This window comes from Acanthochromis polyacanthus, chromosome 17, assembly GCF_021347895.1.
Source record: "Acanthochromis polyacanthus isolate Apoly-LR-REF ecotype Palm Island chromosome 17, KAUST_Apoly_ChrSc, whole genome shotgun sequence".
Taxonomy (NCBI): domain Eukaryota; kingdom Metazoa; phylum Chordata; class Actinopteri; family Pomacentridae; genus Acanthochromis; species Acanthochromis polyacanthus.
Window position 1 is genome coordinate 22,245,660 of NC_067129.1, and position 21,743 is coordinate 22,267,402.

Consider the following 21,743-nt stretch of genomic DNA (forward strand, 5'->3'; position numbering starts at 1 on the left):
TTTGCTTTTTTTTCCTGACCTTCTTCTCAATATGCAGAAAAGTACTGAAACATCTCCTTTGTTACAAACTGGATTTGTACATTTGGTTTCATTTTAAGGTGACAACATAAGAATGAAGGATCATAAAACACTGATAAGACACGAGCAGGAGACCATTAAGTCCACCAACTTGGGAGTTCGATCCAGTCAGTATCGGACACTTTCCAACACATTCACGGTTTGACAAACCAAACGAGCATTTTTGAAGATGCTCCAACACATTTGTCTGACTGTTTGGCTCTTGTCAAAGTGGCTCAGGTCCTTACGTCTATGTATCCAACATCCAACCAGCTGAGTATGACAATCAGCTTTGCATTTTCCCTCGTATAGATACACTGATTCAAAAGTTTGAATGGTAGAAATTTTTTTTTTTTTTTTCGAGAAAAGCATTTTTTCAATGGAGATGACACTAAATTAATCAGAAATAATAGATAGATAGATAGATAGATAGATAGATAGATAGATAGATAGATAGATAGATCCTTTATTGATCCCACAGCCTGGAATTTGCAGTGTTGCAGCAGCAAAGACAGAAAAAACAGTACAAAAACAGCAGCACAGACCTATACTTTCTCCTTAAGAGCAGAAGTATACATATTTATAGTATTAAATATAGAAAAATAAAAAATAAGAATATGTTCATGTTATTGCACTCTATGTCCCAGATCCTAACATGAGCAGTTGCTGCACTTGAATTGGTGTTATTGGCCTTATTTGTAATGTGAGAGTGATTGTCTGTCTGTATATGTAGCCCTGCGACAGATTGTCGACCTGTCCAGGGTGTCCCCTGCCTTCGCCCGAGTCAGCTGGGATAGGCTCCAGCACCCCCCGCGACCCTAGTGAGGATAAAGCGGTGTATAGAGAATGGATGGATGGATGGCTTCATCTGTGGGTGATCAGAATGTTTTGGCTCACTGATGTATGACACTGTTGTTTTGCGTCTGCTAGACCCCAGGGAGGTTTAACTCTCTGTCTAACTTTATATGAACAAGCTGTTCTAACTAAATCCAAATAGACTGATTTGGAATTTTGGACGGGTTGTCTTGTGTAAAAGAAAAAACTACTGTCAGTGGGTCACAAATGTAGCAGATGCATGTCGATTGTATTTAAAGGTGGAGTCTGCAATTTTTGCAGAAAGATTCTTTATATGGCTAGTTTGCGTATTTAGATAGTTAGCCAAACCATTTCATTTCCCATTTACAGAACCAGAGATGTGCATAAACACTGGATTTTTCAACACACACACAGAACAGACACCTAGAATCCCTGACTTCACCTCAAACCATGCCTGAGAGATGTATAAATTTATTGTCTGCAGTGACATCTGAATCAGATGTTTAAAATCATGTTTATTAGCAATTAGGAAAAGTCATGAAATCGAAAGATAATGTAACAATGCAAAATCCTTTTTAGAGCTGTAAAAGAGATCCAGGGTCCAAGGCTATAATCATAAACAGAACATAATGGAGTTATGTGACGATTAGCATTGGTTTGTCTGTCTGTTCGCAACATTACTCAAAATTGGACTTTTGCAAAGGATTTGGATTGTGCTGTGAGACAGCCCAGCTAGTAGTTCTTTTGGTCAGTTGTCCATTGCAGTTGCAGTGCTTATCCCATTGCATGCAAATTTTTCACCAAAAATAATTCCCCGTCACTATTTTCAGTGCACCCTGTGCACCCTGTTATTAGTCCTGCCCAAGATAATTGTGATTGGCTTACAGAAATACAAACGAGCATGACCATTGTTTAAAATATACTCCATCAAGGAATGCGGCAAAGTTATATGACGATCGACGTAGGTTTGTCTGTCCGTCTGTCTATCTGTCTGTCGGCAACATTACTCAAAAATGGACTAACGGATTTGGATTAAATTTTCAGGGAAGGTCAGAAATGACACAAGAACCAAGTGATTAGATTTAGGCAGTGATGTGACTTATATTCTGGATCCATGGATTTGTTAAAAGTTTCTGTATCATTGCGAGATAGCGGCACGTCGTTACTACAACTATAACTGCAAGTAAACACTATGTCATCTGCCAGCTGACGATCACATGATTGTGATCCTACTACAAATCCACCACTGCAGACCACAAAGAGTTCATCCATTGGAAATCATACAATGACTGAGCAGCCTTGGCAGAGTATTACGCTCTCTAAGTACTTTTTTGTTCATAACTGTAATAATACATATATATATATATATATAATGCAATACAGTGCAATATAACAAGAATGTTACAGTGTTACCTCACCGTCATATGGTGCAGTAACTATAACAAACGAACTACTGATCACATCTTCCGTGAGTTTGAATTGCATGCAATAATTAAGACATGAGTGCAAGAGTGATACATAGTGTATGTCAAAGTGGTAGAATATGAGGTCAAGCCCCAGTGCAGCACGTGATGCTGTCAGGAGGTCAGTGTAATTACTGTCACCTAACTGTGCCTTGCCCCAAGTTTTTGTCCAACACCTCTGATCGCCCAGTAGAGGTGAAGTGAAGTCGGTTCATCTGACCGCCGAAACCTTCTCCTCGTCCACACCACCTCTGTCTGCCTTCGACCAGAGGATTAGTGCCAGGGGAAAGCTCCCGAGCTGCAGCCTGCGCACTCGGCAAATGCAAATGAGAGCTAGTTAAGTGTGAAGAAGCTAATTTATTTCCCATTTGGTGCTGGGATTAAGACTTGAAGCTTCCTCCCACCCCACCCCGACTCCAAAAAAAAAAAAAAAAGAAAAGAAAGGGGGGTGGGGGTTGTTAGACTCATTTACAGAGAGAGAATGAATGAGAGAGGAAAACGGGGTGTATGATGAAGAAGACGATGGATTGTGTTCATAGGGCATGTCACTGTCCTGCCCACCCCACAGCGCAAATAACACCAACAGAATTGAAGAGACCCTGTAATGTTTTAATGATGAACCACCGATGCTGCTGTGGTTCTTCACAGCAAAAGAAGGCAGTATGTATGATACAGCTCTACGGAAATCTGAAAACAAATTGGACAGTGGTGAACACAGTGACTGATTCAGTCCCTGTTCAGTTTCTTATTACAAATTGAATATTTATCATTGAACAGCAATCTGTATGTAAGCTGTGTGTGTCTTGTTCAATTACTGAATCTATCCGAACTCATTCATTTTACTTAACAGCTTCATTACAAGGTAACTGACCTGTCAAGCAACAATAATTCATTCCAGCTACATCCTCATTTGCAGTCTGACAGAGTAGATGCATGTTGCACCTTATTGCTTTTGAAAAGTGATTAAGAAATTACTTATACCTCACTGGCAGTTATGTGAACATAACAAGAAAAGGTCTAAGTCAGGATTTTATAGAGCTGATAAACCAGCTATTGTACTCGTATAATATTCAAATTTGGCCTGATTGACATTAATGGGTGGACTAGCTGATGGGTGGCTTAGTTTTTGGGGAGCTAAAATGTGTTATATACACAGTTATTTGTATTAATTTCAATCAAACATCAAAAGATGTAATCAATTACTTGGCAATTTCTCCACTTTCCTCCACACTAGCATACCAAAACAACCATAGGATGATTACAAGGTTGTACAGGTACTCATGTTCACCAGAGAGTAAACTCTGCGGAAATCTGCTCGTCCCCAGACATTATCTCTGGTGCCACAATCAGGTTAGCCTGCGTGGTGTCGTGTGAGATGTATCGACAGTGTTTTGATGAATGACAGAGTGAAATTATGAAGTGAGCAATGTAAAATTTAGGTACAAACATTCACAGTCCCCTCAAGATTATGAGTTTATCCATGCATACTGTGTCCAAAACTTTCCAAGAAGCACAAACAAGGAAAGCACTCAGAGAGCACAGAACTCCGCCAAGGCTGCTCTGTCGTATCATTTCCGACATTTAAATGTTGAAAAAATTTGTGGCAGAAATCACGGCAACAACGAATGTTGCCATTTAATATAGATGTATCCACAAACAAAATGACCTTGCATTGAGCACAGGTGTGTGTTATTCATGTGTATGTTTTGTACAGATATTGAATCATGTCACTTAAATATGGAGCAGGCAGTGGGAATTGATGGGACTCAGAAACACCCCCATAATTTAATCAATTGTTCCTTGTATGCTTTTCCAGTGGACAATAAATCTGCAGTGGTCAATTAGTAGTAGGACTGCAATTATGTGATTGTGAGCAGGCAGCTCACGTAGTGTTCACTTGCAGTCATAGTTACATTGATGCCGTGCCACCATCTCTTAGAGATACAGAAATCTTTAACAAATGCATGGATCCAGACTATAAGCTGCATCACTGCCAAAATCTAATCAATTGGTTTTTGTGTAATTTCTGACCTTCCCTGAAAATTTCATCCAAATCCATTAATCTGTTTTTGAGTAATGTTGCTGACAGACAGACAGACAGACAAACAGACAAATGTACGTCGATCGTCACATAACTCCACCGTTCCTTGGCGGAGTAATAAATAAATTTGCACCAGGATGTCGGCATTGTGAGCATGGAAGCAGTGCATTTAGCTCCGAGCATCACTGTATACCAAAGTACAGCATCATGGAGATTCATGCTGTGGACTTCATCCTCTGTGTTATTCCCAACAGACTAAAACATCCACTTTGTTCAACCATGCTGGAATGGTGTAATCGAACACCACTAGAAGTTTAAAATAAAAATATCCTCTAAATATTAAGTCATTTTGTGGTTATTTTATGTGTCGCCAGATGACGGGGACGACTCAACAGAACACCAAGACCCCACAGGTCCACATCCCAGCAGCCTCTGCAGCAGGAAATACCTCTGTCAGTGTGACCCTTGACCCCCAGGCCCAGCTTGAGTCTGACAAGAGAGCTGTTTACAGGTTGGTTCAATCCCCCATGAGATGTTTTTATGCTGTTGTAAGGTCTATGCATCTGTTGGGAGTGAACAATACACAAATCTTAGACACAATGTTGTTTTCAACTGTTTCTCTCATAGCCTTTTGACATCTAAATGTGACTATACAGCTGAATATTTGACACATTACATTGTGCACCATTCTGACCTTGGATTTCCATTCACTTGTTCTTCTTCAAAAATAACTGTTAGACTTTCTCTCCAGCCCAATGCTGGCTTTAAGAAACTGTACTAAATTGACTTGATGTGCTCCTTGCCGATGAAGGCCACAGGCACTACTGTTGTTTTTAATATGTTTTCTTAAACTAACCATGACCTAAAAGCTTTTGAAATTGTACTTGAAGGGAGCTTCCTTCAATTTTCAGTTAGCATCATTCATAAACCAGAGAGCACCTTCAGTAAATGCTTTCACTCATCAAAGGCAGCTCGGTTTCCACTTCTTTGAATTTGCTAAATTGACTTTAAAATAAACATTTGATAAAGCAGCAATAGTCTGTACAAAGGTATGGACTCTAGCCTTTTATGATGATTAGACTGAACCAATGAAGGAAAGCACTCAATGTTTTGAGTCACAACCACCCAAAAGACCTAAAGGACAGCAGAAAAAGGGAACAAAAAATACCAAAATATGATTTATACCAGATAAAATTTTATTATTGTTGAAAGGGATGAATACAGTTTCACTGGAAAAACAGATTTGCTTTGTGTTACATTTCAGTTTGACTTAAGACCAAATTTTTAAAGCACGATTTATTTCTCTTTCACGCCAACAGTCATTTTCAAAGGTAAGCATCATTCTTCAGATGGTAGAGGGCTCATTTTGGAATCACACTGCTAATCTGCAAATAGATGAACCATGCTGAAAGATATACAGCATTTTTGTAAATATGTCTTAGAATCACTGCTAATGTTCTTTATTTCAATGTAATTTCCTGAAGAATCTCCCTCTAATTTTCTTGAAATTAGATGTTATTTAGAATTATTGCAAGAAGGTTGAAGGTATTAGTTACTTAGCTAATTTGGATTCTTTCTCACTTTAAACTACAATACATTGTTAAATATTTATTTGACTTTGTTTCTGTTGGTTAAGGGGCTGATGATCGACAAAAAGAGCTCAGCAGTTATGCTTGTAGACATTAATCTGTCTAGGAATTTTTGTTCATTTTTCATGGGTATTGACTTTGATATATGAAATAATCTTTACTTATACTTAACACATTTCTAGATTTTCCTAAAAACTATGATAAAACATGAAGGAATGCCATTTCTTCTGTAATAAATGCTATTGTTTTATCTTTTGCTTTACTTGATAGCTCCAGTAGTGGTAGAAAGAAAGTATGAGAAGAGAGTGGGCTGTAAGACATCTGGCTAGCCGGGTGTGGAAGCTCTCCTGTGCAGCTAGCATAAACCATGAGGCTATTGGGGCACCCATCTCTTCCCTAATTATTAATGCCAACTTCTGTAGGCCTTGTAAAAGCAAAATGAATCTGTCTATAGCAATTTGTCATAAAAACAATATAATTTATTACTTCGCCATGGAATGCGGCGTTGACGATCGTTGTTGGTTTGTCTGTTTCTCTGTCTGTTAGAAACATTACTCAAAAGCAGATTAATGGATTTGGATGAAATTTTCAGGGAGGGTCAGAAATGACACAAGGATCAACTGATTAGATTTTGGCAGTGATGCAGCTTATAGTCAGGATCCACAGATTTGTTAAAAATTTCTGTATCATTGCGAGATAGCTGCATGGCGTCACTGTAACTATGACTACAACTGAACACTATGTCATCTGCCTGCTAACGATCACATGATTGTGAGCCTACTCCAGATTGATTGACTTATTCATTGGAAATGATACAAGGAACAACTGATTAAATTGTGGGGGTGTTTCCGAGTCCCATCAATTCCTGCCGCACGCTACATATTTCGGTCACACGATTTAGTATCCATACATAATGTAAACATGTATAACACACACCTGTGCTCAGCGCAAGGTTATTTTGTTTGTGGGTACATCTACATTAAATGGCTACATTCTATGTTGCTGTGATTTCTGATCATCACTAACTAATAAACAAATGCTGCATTTCTACGAAAAAACAAATGCATTTCAGACATATAGGGGAATGAACAGCCTTGGCGGAGTACTGCTGTCTCTGAGTGCTTTCCTTGTTTAATGTTAAATTTATTAAACTTTTTAACTCAGATATTTTTTTGATTTCAAAACTCATGGAAGGATTTTGAACGAATTATTGCGATTGCAGAAAGCTCACGTTTATAAGGCTGTAGGGGAACTCATTGTATGTTTAGAAGCTGAACTATTTTTACAGTGTAGGAAATTAACTGGAAAATACGGCATCCATCAGGTGTTACCAGATATCACAATCTAAATCATCTGTTCATCAAATTTATTTTTTTCCAATAGCCCTTTTCTATTTACAGGACCATTAGTGCATCTCCTGTCATGTACGTTGTCTGAATAACCCATAGACAGTTTATTGGTTATCTGCACCAAATTTCATTGAGATATTAAGTATCAGTAAGTGTTGAGTTACAGCTTGAAATATAGAGAAACTTCTCTGTCAGCCTTATTTTTAAAATGTTTACATATCCCCCAATGGACAATTGTTCCAAATTTTGTGCTTTTTTAAATTTACTGTGTAGGAGCCCTCGAAGGCACCAGCTTGTTAGGTGTACAAAATAGGGGGAAAAAAGCACTGCTGGGTGAAACCCAAAACACCAGTAAGAAAAAAAAAAAACACCTCCCTCTTCTATCAGCTCATCACTAGAATATTGATGCACCCCTATAATGAGCTTGTATTATCTATTTATGAAGTAAATTATTCAAAATATACAGACATTTTTAATCGAGCTCGGCAATCTCCTGGTGTAGGCAGCACACCAACAACTGACTAGAGTTGCTGAGCCGACTGAGACGAGGCTACCCTGAACTGTCTGGTGCAGCTCGTCCTGCCACGGTGACACTGCAGACTGTGTGAGGCTGTTTGTCCCGGCTCCTGGGGTCCCACCCCCGGGTATCCGCCACTGCTGTCTGAGGAGGTGCGAGCGCCCACACTCAGACCTGAGGCGAGCCACTGTAAAGTCCTTAGCAGCTCCTCTGAGATACGAGGCTGCCTTTGATGTGAGCAGCCACGTTTGGAGCAGCTCCGGGTGGTGGTGATGGAGTCTGCTCCTCTTCCACTTTCAAATGGGTTTTTTGGATCTCCACTTTCCTCTTCTTCTTTCTTTAGGCCACACATACAGTAGGAGCTTGCCGTACAAACAAGACGCAATACAATGTTTGCAGCAGTAACATATAGAATTTTTATTTATTTATGCATTTATTTAAATGTGGTCTCGGCTATCCAGCTCCCTTGTTTTCCACAGAGAATACATTAATGCTAATAATGTTAATGTCATCTGTAGGAACTGGGATCTGTGGAGCCATTCTTGGGTGTGTTAATTAATGTAAAACAGTTTCTAACATGCAGGAGAAGAAGAAGGTGCACACTATGAGTGATTCACTGGTTGTACCGACCAAGTCACTACAGGACAAAAACTAACTTTGTCTGTCCAACATAAAGAGAAATACCACCAAAGCTGGATAATTAATTTATTCATCTTTGACAGTAGAATCTAATCTTTTGCATGTTGTTGTTTTTTTCCCCAAAAATAAAAAGAGATTGTTGCAGAAAAGGGACTCTTGTAAAGACCAATAAACATGAGCGTGTGTTATCTACTAAAACCTAAGAACCCAGACTTTCTATATTTGACCAAAACATATTTGTCTCGGGCTGCACAGTGGTTTGGCGGCTAGCACTTTCTCCTTGCAGCTAGAAGATCCCTGGCTCGCATCCTGGCCTGACAGGGATTTTTCTGCATGGAATTTCCATGTTCTCTTCTGTGCATGCGTGAGTTTTTTCTGGGTTCTCCGGCTTCCTCCCACAGACCAAAAACATACTAAGGTTAATTAGCGATTTTAAATTGTTCGTAGGTGTGAATGCAAGTGTGATTGTTTGTCTGTATATATAGGTCTGTGATAGACAGTAACCTGTCCAGAGTATCCCCTACCTTCACTCTAAGTCAGCTGGGATAGACTCCAGCCCCCCACTCCAGCGGTGTATAGATGAAGGATGGATATTTGTATCTCACAAATCCAAATGGGTGTTGTTCCTACAGTCATGTGGTGATCCCATTATTTTCCAAGGCACTGATGACAATACCAGGAATTTGATTTAACCTTCAATTGAAGCAAGCTGCTGCTGATATGTGTGGACAACTTTTCAATTAAACCTCCTGATATAATGTAGGCTAATGTTCACCGCAGGTTGCTGTGACTGCGCTAGCACATACGTGTTGATGGTAAAACGGACATCTGTATTCAGAGCCAGCCTTACAACATTTTTCTGTTGCCCATAACTGAACGGTATGACAGAAAAATGGTCTCTAGTTAGATTTAACTGCCAAATGCTGAAGTCCTCGAGCGGAGTAAGTGAATTTGTCATTGTTCCTAGGCAAATTACAAAGTGCTTTGAAGAAAGGCGCATTTATGCAGTTCATTCCATTTACCAACCACTTTTTGATGAACAGGAGCTAGGTGTGGGGGCTGTGTGTGAGCTTTTTAATCTCCTATTTCCATCATGTGAATCATTACTGTCACCACTAATAAATAAATTGACCAAAAATGCTCAGCTATTTTTTTTTTTTTTTGCACAGGTAATAAAAGATGGAAGCTTATACTGGTCATTTTCCTAGTATTCTCTCTCATATTCCTAGGTTTCTCTCCTATGTTTTCATGAAGTGAACAAAATATTCTAAAGCATAGTGTATTCTTCTTGCACCACCATCCAATGACCTTAATAATGAACAGGAAGTACAATGACAACATTTCTGACATTCAGTGGAGGGAAAAATTTAATCACATTGTAATGCGTAAAAGTCAATAATGAATTTAGAAGTAGTGCATACTGCACTTTTATTTTTAAAACACTGCTTAATGAATGGGGCTGCACAGTGAGGTAGTGGTTAGCACTTTCGCCTTGCAGCAAGAAGATCCCCGGTTCAAATCCCAGCCTGGGATCTTTCTGCATGGAGTTTGCATGTTCTCCCTGTGCATGTGTGGGTTTTCTCCAGGTATTCCGGCTTCCTCCCACAGTCCAAAAATGTGCTGAGGTTAATTGATTACTCTAAATTGTCCATAGGTGTGAATGTGAGTGTGGTTGTTTGTCTGTATATGTAGCCCTGCGACAGACTGGCGACCTGTCCAGGGTGTCCCCTGCTTCGCCCGAGTCAGCTGGGATAGGCTCCAGCACCCCCCGCGACCCTAGTGAGGATAAAGCGGTGTGTAGAGGATGGATGGATACTGAATGAACAAAAATGCAATAACATTTGGTTTGCAAACACTTGAAGCAAATAAGGTGCTTTTTAACAGCAGTCTTCGCTTTCTTCTTTCTTGTAAATCCCAACTCAATTCATGGTTGGACCTGATTTAAAAAATAAACTTAATAATTAGAGGCTAATTAATTTACCAGAATTATTGACATTTTTGTCAAATAGCAATGTTTCACACAGTAAGCAAAGTTTTTCAAGTCAAATACATTTTGGTTGACGACTGAATTGATGAATAGACGGCAAAAGTGTTTGTTTCATTTATATTTATCTGTGCATTTTTCATCTGTCTACAACATTCAAAGATTACCACAAAGTCCAAGTCCAATTATAGTGAGTATATTCACCATGTAAAGACTTTTTGGAAACTCAAGCATTTTCATTGTTTTCAAAAGTGGTGTATTATGGGCTGGCTACACTGTTTGCATGTACCAGGACTGTCGTAGCTAACGTTAGCTCTGGTGTTGCAGCAACATGTTTTGCACTGAGGTGATACCGTCAGCTTAAAGTACTGCGGTGATAAGAAAACTCTTGGTGGCACAATTTGCACACAACCATGCTTTTATCCAAGCTGCGATCAAGAAGATTTTTAAAAGGAAACTTTCCGCTCAACAAGCTCAATGCGGTCTCATCTTCCTTCGCTGTTCACCAAACTTTCTTTTGGCTGACATCATTCAGTGTCCTGTGCATCTTCTTCACGGTTGGCAAACAGACTTTAAATGCTTTACTGCCACCTTCTGGGCTGGAGTGTGCATCAGTGTTACCAGTGTGCCAGAAATTAGGAAACTGAGAAAGGTGCGATTAAATGTGTTAGTTTTTTAAATGCATTATCACTCTGCCAAGGAACGCGGCACAAGGTCATTTTTTAATTAAAGATTTCATCCATCGGAAATGATACAAAGACTGAGCAGTACTGCACTTTCTGAGTGCTTTTCTTGTTTTTTTTTCTGTAATTTATTTATCAAAATGAATGCTTCCCAGCCCTAATATACATATAATATAGGCTTCTTAAAAGGAAGTAGTCTATTAAACAAAAAAATTTCTTGGAAAATCTTTGAAGTGGTAGTCTGGCAGATAAGCACCACATTTCACAGAAGTTTGGAGCCTTCCAAGAGATTCAGCAAAACAAAATGGCGGACATATATGCAGCAGATACATACTTTTACAGGCCTCAAAAACAATGGAATCTACACTTCCCATAATGGGAAAAATTTAATCCTGGATTGGTGGAGTGCCCCTGCCTTATTGTCATTAAGAAGAGCAAAGTTCCGTTTTGAACACCTTCTAAACAACCCTTTAACTGAAAGCAGGTTCTGTATCATTTTATTTTACAGGCAATAGATGTAGATGATCTGTGTCTATATGTGATACAACAATAGCACTGGGAATAAAGGATTAAATAAAATGAGAACTCAAAGTACTTACCAGTTAAATGGTGCTGTGAAGAATATAAAATGAGTCCGTTAATGTGTAGGATGGCCAGTTAAAATGCTGTGATTAACAATGTCAGAGGCAGCATGGAGGATTCACCAGCATGTGCTGTTAAAATATGATTATCTGTAGCTCCTAAATGAAGTCCTTGCCGTTCAGTATTCACAGGAGAGGGTTCAGATTAGAATTTTTGGAATGATTTTTTCCTGTGCAAGGAGCTAATGACTAAACGCACCTTGTTACCTTGTTATAAACACAATTAAATTTGACTTCACTTCCGTCTCCCACAGTGAGTCAAATTATGCAAAAAGACACAAATAGCACTCTTATTTTAATAGAAGTCTGATCCGCCAGTGTTTCTGTCTCTGCACAGTGCTCATATGGGGGCTGTAGACTTTGAAAAGAGAAAAGCACTGAGAATCAGCATCTCTGCCATTTTTCTTTAATTATTTTGCTCAGGAAGTCTGTGTAGGCTTTAATGTTTCTTTTCACTAATTGCTGGAATTCCAACTTTATGAGGAGATGTGTGGTTTCCTCTCTCCCTGTCTCTGTCTCTCTGCCTACTTTGTTATTAGCAGCGGAGTAAATGTGTGATAGGGTAATTAGCCTAATGAGTTGTGGCATTTACTATAAAGATCCTTCTGGATTTTCTGCATCTTATTAAAAAGCGGGTAAGGCTTTTGTTTTTCAGGTTGCGGATGTAGCATTCGCAGCTGATGGAGGCTGATTCGGCTCCGAGATGGAAACGTGCACTTAATTGAAAGAGACATCATAATAGTCCTTTCTGCTTTAAACAGAAATGTCCTTGTGATTCTCAGAAACAACTCGCGTAGACCGACTGTGTTTACCAGCGCACACTGTTTTAAGGTGACACTTCTATGAGTTTGCTTGACTTAACGGCTCTTTTGCTTTGCATAGAGAGAGCTTACAGTAGGGAATCAATGATAAACAGTAAGGCGAACGTGCTTTTCAGAAGTGTCAGACATCTCCTGTGCACTGTAAGAGACGCATTTGCTGCATTTATTTACCCTATATCAGAAAGAACTAGTCTAGAGTAAAATAAAAACAATTACAAGAGCCTTTTCATGAAATTTACTGTCCTCTGTTTAGCTGAAGAAACACTTCATCGAGATTGGTGACACATTTTTTTCACATTTTTATCAGAAAATGGGAGAAAACTGGAATAAAATTGGATTTATTCTGTTTTGACAGTGGTGGGATCCTTTTTACACAGATACCAGTGTTGCAGTGTAGAGCCCTGTATGGTGCATATTATCATTCACTCCCCTCCATAGTGGGCCTTTGCTGAAAGCCCCTCTCATGCTGGTCAGCCTGGATATTTTTGCATTGAGACTAGATTTAAGGGTTTGGATGTGTACTTGCGGGAAGGTTAACATGCAGTCATGCTGACAGTCGCCTAACTCTCAAAGATACAGGAATCCATTCAGCCTCGGGTGTGTTTATGCTTGCATATGCAGTTGTTAATGGCATAAAATAAGTGAAGATTTGAAGACCTTTCATGTTGTACATAACAGGAGGGAGCACTTTTAATTTGACACGTTCAAGGATGGCGTTCTCCTCATTTTGTGCTTGCCTGTGTGTCTGTGTGCCTCTGTAATGCACCATAAAGTCTGTTTATCCTCACTGCCACAATGCATCAATGCATCCTGCACCACTGTGCTGCTCTTCCAGCGGCGCAGAGCCTCTCACCGTCTGACGGGCTTAAAACAGGCCGTGCCTCTTTTCATTTAGCAGGTCAGCATGTGTTGGTGCTCGGCCGCTCCTGAATGCAGGAAACTGTGTCAGCGCTCAAGTGGTTTTATTGGCTTTTTCTTTCAGATACCCGCTTTTATGAGTTTCCTCACCGCTTGACTTTGGATGAGAAAGGAAGTCCAAAATGTTCTTTCTTTGTTTTTGTTGTTGTTGTTGTTGTCTTTATGTGGGCAACTTTGTAATCTGTGCTGTCTTTTCTTGGCACAAGAGCGGCCTAGAGCAAACACAGAAGAATGCAATTTGCACTTCACAGCTGTCAACCAATACCCCGTGGAAAGACAACACCAGTCATTCAGTCGAATTGGAATTTTCACTTTATTTCTTTGCTGCATCAATGAAAATAATTGTTACAAGATGCAGAATCAGTGCATGTTTGGGCGTTTTGATATTTTATTCAATAGCTTCCTTCATTGATTGGCTTATGCAAGGTTTTGACAGGAGATACATGGGACACCCCCCTCCCTGAACATTGTTGTTTCTGTAATAGTGAGTAGTAGATAAAAGATGAAAGAAAATGTGAGTGGATTAAAAAAAAAAATCTTTCAGTTATAACCACATGCCCTGTGTTTTGCTTCTCAGATTACATAAAGACCTTATTAATGAAGTTTACTGAGGTTGTTTACATCTTTTAAAACATACCTGCTGACACTAGTCTGGGCTGAAAGTAGATAGTATTTATATGTAGCTGCAAGTAATCTCCAAGAAGAAAATACAAGAAACAAGCCTCTGTCAAAGACCAGTGTCTAGACAATCAGAAAGTGGATCTTTACAGATAGACTGTTATGACATAGCCTACATAATACAGGTTGTAGGGGTGGACGGGGTGTTACACAGACCAAAGCATGGATGGAGGTTTTTGTTTCAGGCCTGAGAGAAGCAAAACCTCCAAGTGAAGTTCAGGGCCAGACGTGAGGATGAAAAGGCGAGTTTGAAAAGTAGAGAAAAGGAGACAGGATTTATTCAGATAGTGCCGCGGGTTTTTTGTGTGTTTGAGTGTGTGTGTGTGTTCGTGCACACCCAAATGCCACAAACACACTCCTCTAACACAGGGTGTGCTTCAGACATGTAGCCTGGGGAAACAGGGGCCTTGTCGGGAGCTAACGCAGCAGGACTCCAGCACAAACTGGCTTCTAATATATGGGGGTACAGCAGGCCTGATTAGACTGGCAAACAGTGGGGAGCAGAGCGAGTGAGGGAGCAGCCTCCATCTCTCCCTTTCCGATGCACACACATTCACATGAACACATACCTTCAAACTCCACCCCCACCCCTACCTCCTGTGTACCCCCTTGGTGGCCTGCCAAATTATTGCGAAAGCAGGCGAACATGACTCGTTCCTCAGATGACGACGTTGCTTTGATTTGAGCTTGTTTTCATGCACGGCTCTGCATCTGCAGGTTTAATGTTTTTCATTCTCAGTGTCTGTAGCAAACCTGGTGACTCCAATTTTAGTGATAAAGCTCAGATTTAAAGAATGACTCCAGCTGAAATTGAAAGTTTATTGTGGGTTCTTGGAAGCCAGTCTGCCTCCCACTGGAGGTACATTCAGCAGCTGTGAAGCTCTCGATTATATAACATAGTCTTCCTCTGCAACTGGTAGCGGAGTTGCACATGTGAAAAGTAGATGTTCAAAATTCTAATTTTCTTTACGTCTCAGTTTCAGTTTCGTTCATATTTCAGTTCAGAGTTTAAGGGTTGAAACACACACACATTTAATATGGGTCATTCCATAATTGGAGGACATTTGGGCTTCAAAATGTCGGAAAAGTAAACCTTCCCTTTTACAATTTTATGCATCATATTTATCAGTAATAGATCGTAAACCATCAAAGGCTTGATTGGATCAGCTTACACATCAGTGGCACCATTTTTAATTCAATGTTTGTTAACCCTACTCTACACAGTAACAGGGTTGCTAATCCATGCTAATGTTAGCCTTTTCTCAGGAGTAGAAGCCAGCTATTTAGCTAGCTGTTACTGCTGACCAAGAGGACAAACTTACTGATGGAAAAAAGTAAAGGAAAAAGTAAAAAGAATTTGTCTTATCCTGATAACATGCATATCAGGGTTGCATGAGGTAGAGTGAGACATTCAATCAAGGCTGACAATGTTATGAAAATATGAAAAATAGAAGAGAGGACATGGCTATTCTCTCGCCATTCTTTTGGAAAACAGTTTGATGAAATTTATTCCAGTGTATCGTGTGATTGACTGTTTTCTTCTCCAACCAGCTAAAAAGGTTATAGTAACAGGGTTGCTCTGGAACACATGTCCCATGTGGAATAATAATTTCAAATATTATGTTGAATAAAAAAGTTTCCCACAACTACAAGAGACATCAATGGAAAAGATACCAAACCAAAGTTATGGATAAGCAGTGAAAACAGGTAACCAAAAAAAAGCAAAAAAATTAAAGGGCAATAGGTTAAAGCAGGTAATTGTAATTGGGAAATCGTTGAAATGTTTGCTCATTAAGAGGAAATGCAAATAGCAAAAATAGTAATCAATGTACAAACAGTGCTGGATAAAATGTTAAAATATTGAGCTAAATGCTATGAATAGATTGCTCAAATTGTAACAATCAATAAGTAGTAGTGGGTATATGGGTGAAATATGGACATGTAACTGATTTATTAATAGTCATGAGCACACCGGGTGGTAGCAGCACAACTGTAAACTGGCCATATATATATATATATATATATATATATATATATCGCTTACACTACCGTTCAAAAGTTTGGGGTCACCCAGACAATTTCAAGTTTTCCATGAAAACTCACACTTTTATACATGTGCTAACATAATTACACAAGGTTTTTCTAATCATCAATTAGCCTTTCAACACCATTAGCTAAAACAATGTAGCACTAGAACACAGGAATGATGGTTGCTGGAAATGTTCCTCTGTACCCCTATAGAGATAGTCCATCAAAAGTCATCCATCTCCAGCTACAATAGTCATTTACCACAATAACAATGTCTAGACTGCATTACTGATTAATGTAATGTTATCTTCATTGAAAAAAATGCTTTTCTTTCAAAAATAAGCACATTTCCAAGTGAAACCAAACTTTTGAATATTAGTATAAATGTGTGCATGTGAATATGTGCATGTGTGTCTGTGTATCTTTTCTTTTCCATCTCAAGGCTTGCAATTTTTTCGTTTTTGAACTGTACTGCTGCTAATCAAATATCAAAAATCAGCTGCACTTTATTCCCCTTGTCAGACTCACCAGCTTTAAAGCAGATGCCCCTAGAACTGCCATGTCCCTCACCTTCATGTTTAAGTCATCACGTTTCCCGCTGGCCTCTGATTCTCCATTTTGGGCTTTTCGTTGGTGACCCAGCACGATGCAGTGCTCGAGGGTGGGGGGGCCGTGCTGACTCCACTCACTGGCCGTCCTGTAAATCGCTCTTTTATGGCCCTTGTAATGATCCCCCAGCCGGCAATCTCCACTCCGTCGCACTGCAGATAGGACCTGCCGCTTCTGGCAGTCGACATGGGGGTGCTCAGGATGGTTGGAGGAGGTAGTGGGAGACTGGAAAACACACATCAGGTGCCCGTCTACTCACACTCACACACACACAAGCAGACACATGCAGCTATGTTCATGTTCATAAAAATACATGCCTTTTCACACCCCATCGACCTTAATCCTGACTTCCTGTATAAAGGTCGTAGAAAGCGCCAAAGGCTAGTGTTTTTACCTCACTCCAAGTTGGTGAGGTCCAACTGTGCGCAATGGTATGTCGTCAAGGCCAGACATTTCATCATGCAAATACTGATTGCTTCGATATCATTAGCCTTTTCCATCTTTTATTTCAAATCTGTTTGTTAGATGGAGTGCACTGGTGACAAGGGGTGAGCTTTCAATTCCCATTGAGCAGCAAAACTAATCTCAAAAACCCACAATTATCTCAAACATCTACTGAGAATTTATTTCCCTCAGCTTAGCCTTTAAGACATTCGATAATGCAAATAGAGATGGGGCTTCTCTTTTGATAGCTGCACCACAGTGATATATCATCAGACCAAACCCAGAGAAACCATTCCATTTGTCTGGTTAAATTTCAAAATGGTGGGTTGAAAATATTTCATTTAAAATGTTTTGGTGTAACGCTTGTTTTTAACAGTGGGGGAAAAAAATAACGGAAAAATAATGCATGTGGTGCAGCTGTGGGTCAGTTGTCCACTGATCGCAAGGTTTGATCACCGACCCCCCACATGCCAAAGTGTGATTGGGCAAGACGCTGAACCCCAAGTTGCTCCCGATGGCAGGCAGGCACCTTGCATGGAAGCTCAATGGCCACTGGTGAATGAGAAGCACATTGTAAAGCACTTTGACTATCACAAATGTAGAAAGGCGCTATATACACTACCATTCAAAAGATTACGGTCACCAAGGCAACTTCATGTTTTCCATGAAAACTCACACTTTTATTCATGTGCTAACATAATTGCACAAAGGTTTTTGAACCATCAATTAGCCTTTCAACACCACTGCCTATCACAATGCATCATTAGAACACAGGAGTGATGGTTGCTGGAAATGTTCCTCTGTACCCCTATGTAGATATTCCATTAAAAATCATCCATTTTCAGCTAAAATAGTCATTTACCACATTAACAATGTCTAGACTGTATTTCTGATTCATTTAATGTTATCGTCATTGAAAGGACCGCTTTTCTTTGAAAAATACGGATATGTCTAAATGACCCCAAACATTTGAATGGTAGTGTAAGTGCAGATCATTTACATTAAATGCAAATGTAAGCTTTTACAAAGCTGCTGTCGAGATACAGCTCTCCATGTTGTTTTCAGATTTGACAGTGTTTTAACACAACACAGTCTGACAAATGCAGTTTGCAAATTAATGTGCTTTACTGTATCTGAATGTTAATTAGCATCAGTGTCATTAAATAAAACATGCTTTACTGTGTCTTTTTCAGAAAACTACCAGCTGAAAGAACATAGCTGATAACCATGATATCTCATTCTGTAGCTGTATTGTTAGATGTAGAAATTAAGAATTTGGCTCAAGAGACTTTTTAAAATTTCTTTCTATTGTGGATTTGACAACATGTTGGAAACAGTATTTGATTCCATGTTGATTTGGTTGCAATCCATCATTTCTGCAGATTCAAGCTGCCAACCTACTGATCGGAAACATCTCAGATGTGTTCTGCTGGTTTCGGATCTGGTGACAGAAAAGGCCAAAAAACTCATTGTTCAACTGTAGTCATAAAGGATCAACATGACCTGTAAAACCTCTGATAGCAGATGGAATTTAAACAACAATTGTTTGTTTGAAGGGGCCCAAAGTGTTCCAAAAAAGCATCCTCAGCACCTCAAAACCAGAGAGCTCCAGTCCTGATGAGCATGTGCTTATGCAGACTTAGATTTCTGTTCTTGGCTGACGGGAATGGAACCTGACATAGTCCAAACCTTGCTCTTGTAGCTCTTCCACCTTCAGGTTTAGTCGTGCTGAGTTAGAGCTGTTTTCTGCTCAGCACAGTTGTAAAGAGGGGTTATCTGTTAGCATAGCCTTTCTGCCAGCTGCAGGCAATCTGGCAATTCTCTTCTGACCTCTCTCATCAACAAGAGGTTTCTACAGTCTTTTACTCTTCAAATCCCTCAAACTCGAGAGGCCATTGTGGTGAAAATTCAGGACAGTGGTAGACTGATTGTCAGGCAATCACTAACAATCAGGCCATGGTCAAAGTCACTGAGATTACATTGTATTCCCATTTGGATGTTTGTTGTGAACATTAACTGAAGCTTCACTACAGCGGCAAATACTCTGTCCTCATTCTCCATTTTCAGTTTGCCTCTTGACCTAGAAAGTCTTAACAGCTCCTCACAAGACTTTCTCTTTAACTTACTTTTAAGGATTGATGGAGCTTCTCAATGGTCACTTCTTTGGGTGTTTGATCCAATCCAAGTTCACTGTGTGTATTGTGTGTCAATAGCTATATGATCCTCTCTGTATTTTTACAACCAAAGATTCCAGTTTCACTTAATTCACTCTCAGATCTTAGATAACGTACTATACATGCCAATGGAAAATAAAGTAAATAACATTAAACATCTGATCGTACTGCCCTCATTTTCTCTGCAAGTGGTGCTCATACCAGGGAGAAATAGAATGAAAAGATTTTTCAGTAAACGTCGTCATTAATTTATTATCAATGTTGCTGGTTTTGTCCTCTAATGCTTTAGATTGAAAAGTGTTAATATTTAATATTTTGTCCACCCCATGAAGTTTTTGGCACAGCTGTTGTATTGGGTAGCACTCTTCTCTGCAGAATGTTTTAATTCGGTAACATTAGGTGGTTTTAGATCATGAACTGACCTTTTAAGGGCGTGCCACAGCATCTCAATTAGATTCACGTCCAGACTTTAACTCTCAAAAACCTTAATTTTGTTCAGTTTGAGCCACTCAGAGGTGGACTTGCTCGTGTGCTTAGGATCATTGTCATGCTGCATAACCCAGCTGTGTTGAGCTTTAAGTCATGAACTGATGGTAGACATTCTCCAGGAGGATTTTCTGATAGAGAACAGAATTCATGGCTCCATTAATTATGCCCAATGTCTTCCTTATTGTGGAATCATGCAGACGGACCTTAACTGAGACAAGTGAGGCCCGCAGTTCTTTTGATGTGCGTCTGGGTTCTTTTTTGATGCACTCTTGGGAAAATGTTGGGAGGCCAGACACTCCCGGGAAGGTTCACCACCGTTCCATGTTTTCTCCATTTGTGGATAATATCTCTTACTGTGGTTCTCTGGAGTCCCAGAGCCTTAGCAATGCTTTAACCTTCCAAACTGAAAACAGCCAGTGATTTTGTTTCACATCTGTTCTTGAATCTCTTTAGAACATGACATCATGTGCTGCTTTTTGAGACCCTTTAGCTACTTGACAATGCCATACAGGTTCTATTTAATGATGTTTAGATTCAAGTCTGACAGTAATCATATGTGAGTAGCTAAGGCGGAAATTACTTTTTCACATAGGGCAAAATGGGCTGGACAGCATATTTCCTTCAAAAATGATATCATCATCTACAAACTGCATTTTACATTTTCTTGGGCTATCTTTGTCTTGCATAAAAATGTGTATGATGATCTGAAACATTTAAGCGTGGCAAATATGCAAAAGTAGAAGATTTCTGCAGGGCGGCACATATTTTTGCTCGTCACTGTAATTGCAAACACACACACGTGTTATTCAGTCTGTTTGAGTATCTTTTCAGGGTTGTGTGAGGTAACAGCTTGATGCACAATCTTTTTCTTGTCTTTCACATGTGAGAACTTCAGCTGTCATCCAGTTAGCACCTTTAATTGATGTACTTGCTTTGCTTTTAACCCCGCTGCTGTTGTTTCTTTTTTGTTTCGTGCGATGAAAGGTGTTGTGTAGTTCTACGCACAATGCCCCTGGGTTTTCCGGCCCCACAGTGCCACATCGCTTTGACAGCAGATGTCTGTTAATAGATGTGTTAGTTTGCGTATACATTTCAGCGTCTGCATGATGTTTACAAAGCGTCTTGTCTCATAAGTGAAGCAAAGTGTCATTTTGTTGACACTGGTGGGCTGATATGTCTAACTCTTTCTTGTTTATACATTTTAACACTCTGAGGGGGAGAAAAAAAGAAGGTTAAATGATATCAGCCCATTGGCAGTATTAATCACTTTGTGCAATAAAAATAACAGAGATTGAATGTGAGAATAAATAACTTGTTAAGACACCATCTGCAGTGCTGAGAGTCACCCTGTTTGCTCTCAGTTATAGCCCCCTCCCTCCACCACCCCCACCCAGATTCTTCTCCACCCCACCACAAGCAGATATTAAACAGACAAGGCAGAGGCTCTCCACTCCACACGTGACTCTCCTGTTTAGTATTCCTGCCACGTCTGGCAGAGGGAGCGGCATTAAATTGGGATCAGGCAGATTAGAGTATAATATAGACGACTATTAAAGGCTGCAAATGAGAGCCATGGGTTAGAGCTTGAGCAGGGGCCCAGCCTGCCTCCATGCCAGTGCAGTCCCCTGCAAAATGCACTTGACACACTCATGCACGTTCAAAACAATGACACTGTGTGAAATAAAAGTGTGAGATACATTTCACCTCCAGTAGATGATTATCATGAAGCAAACCACTGTCAGCAAGTGTAAAAATCAATTAGACGTTCAGGAAAAAACGCAAACTACTCAATAACTATGTGTT

General features: G+C 39.7%; 1 protein-coding gene across 1 annotated transcript in view; it reads left to right on the forward strand.

Annotated features, from left to right (window-relative positions):
- Window positions 1-21,743, forward strand: part of LOC110952294 (uncharacterized) — a 133,910-nt gene that overhangs the window by 72,881 nt on the left and 39,286 nt on the right. Inside the window, 1 exon segment of the mRNA XM_051937917.1 lies at window positions 4,752-4,888. Within this exon segment, the coding sequence (XP_051793877.1) occupies window positions 4,752-4,888 (137 nt within the window).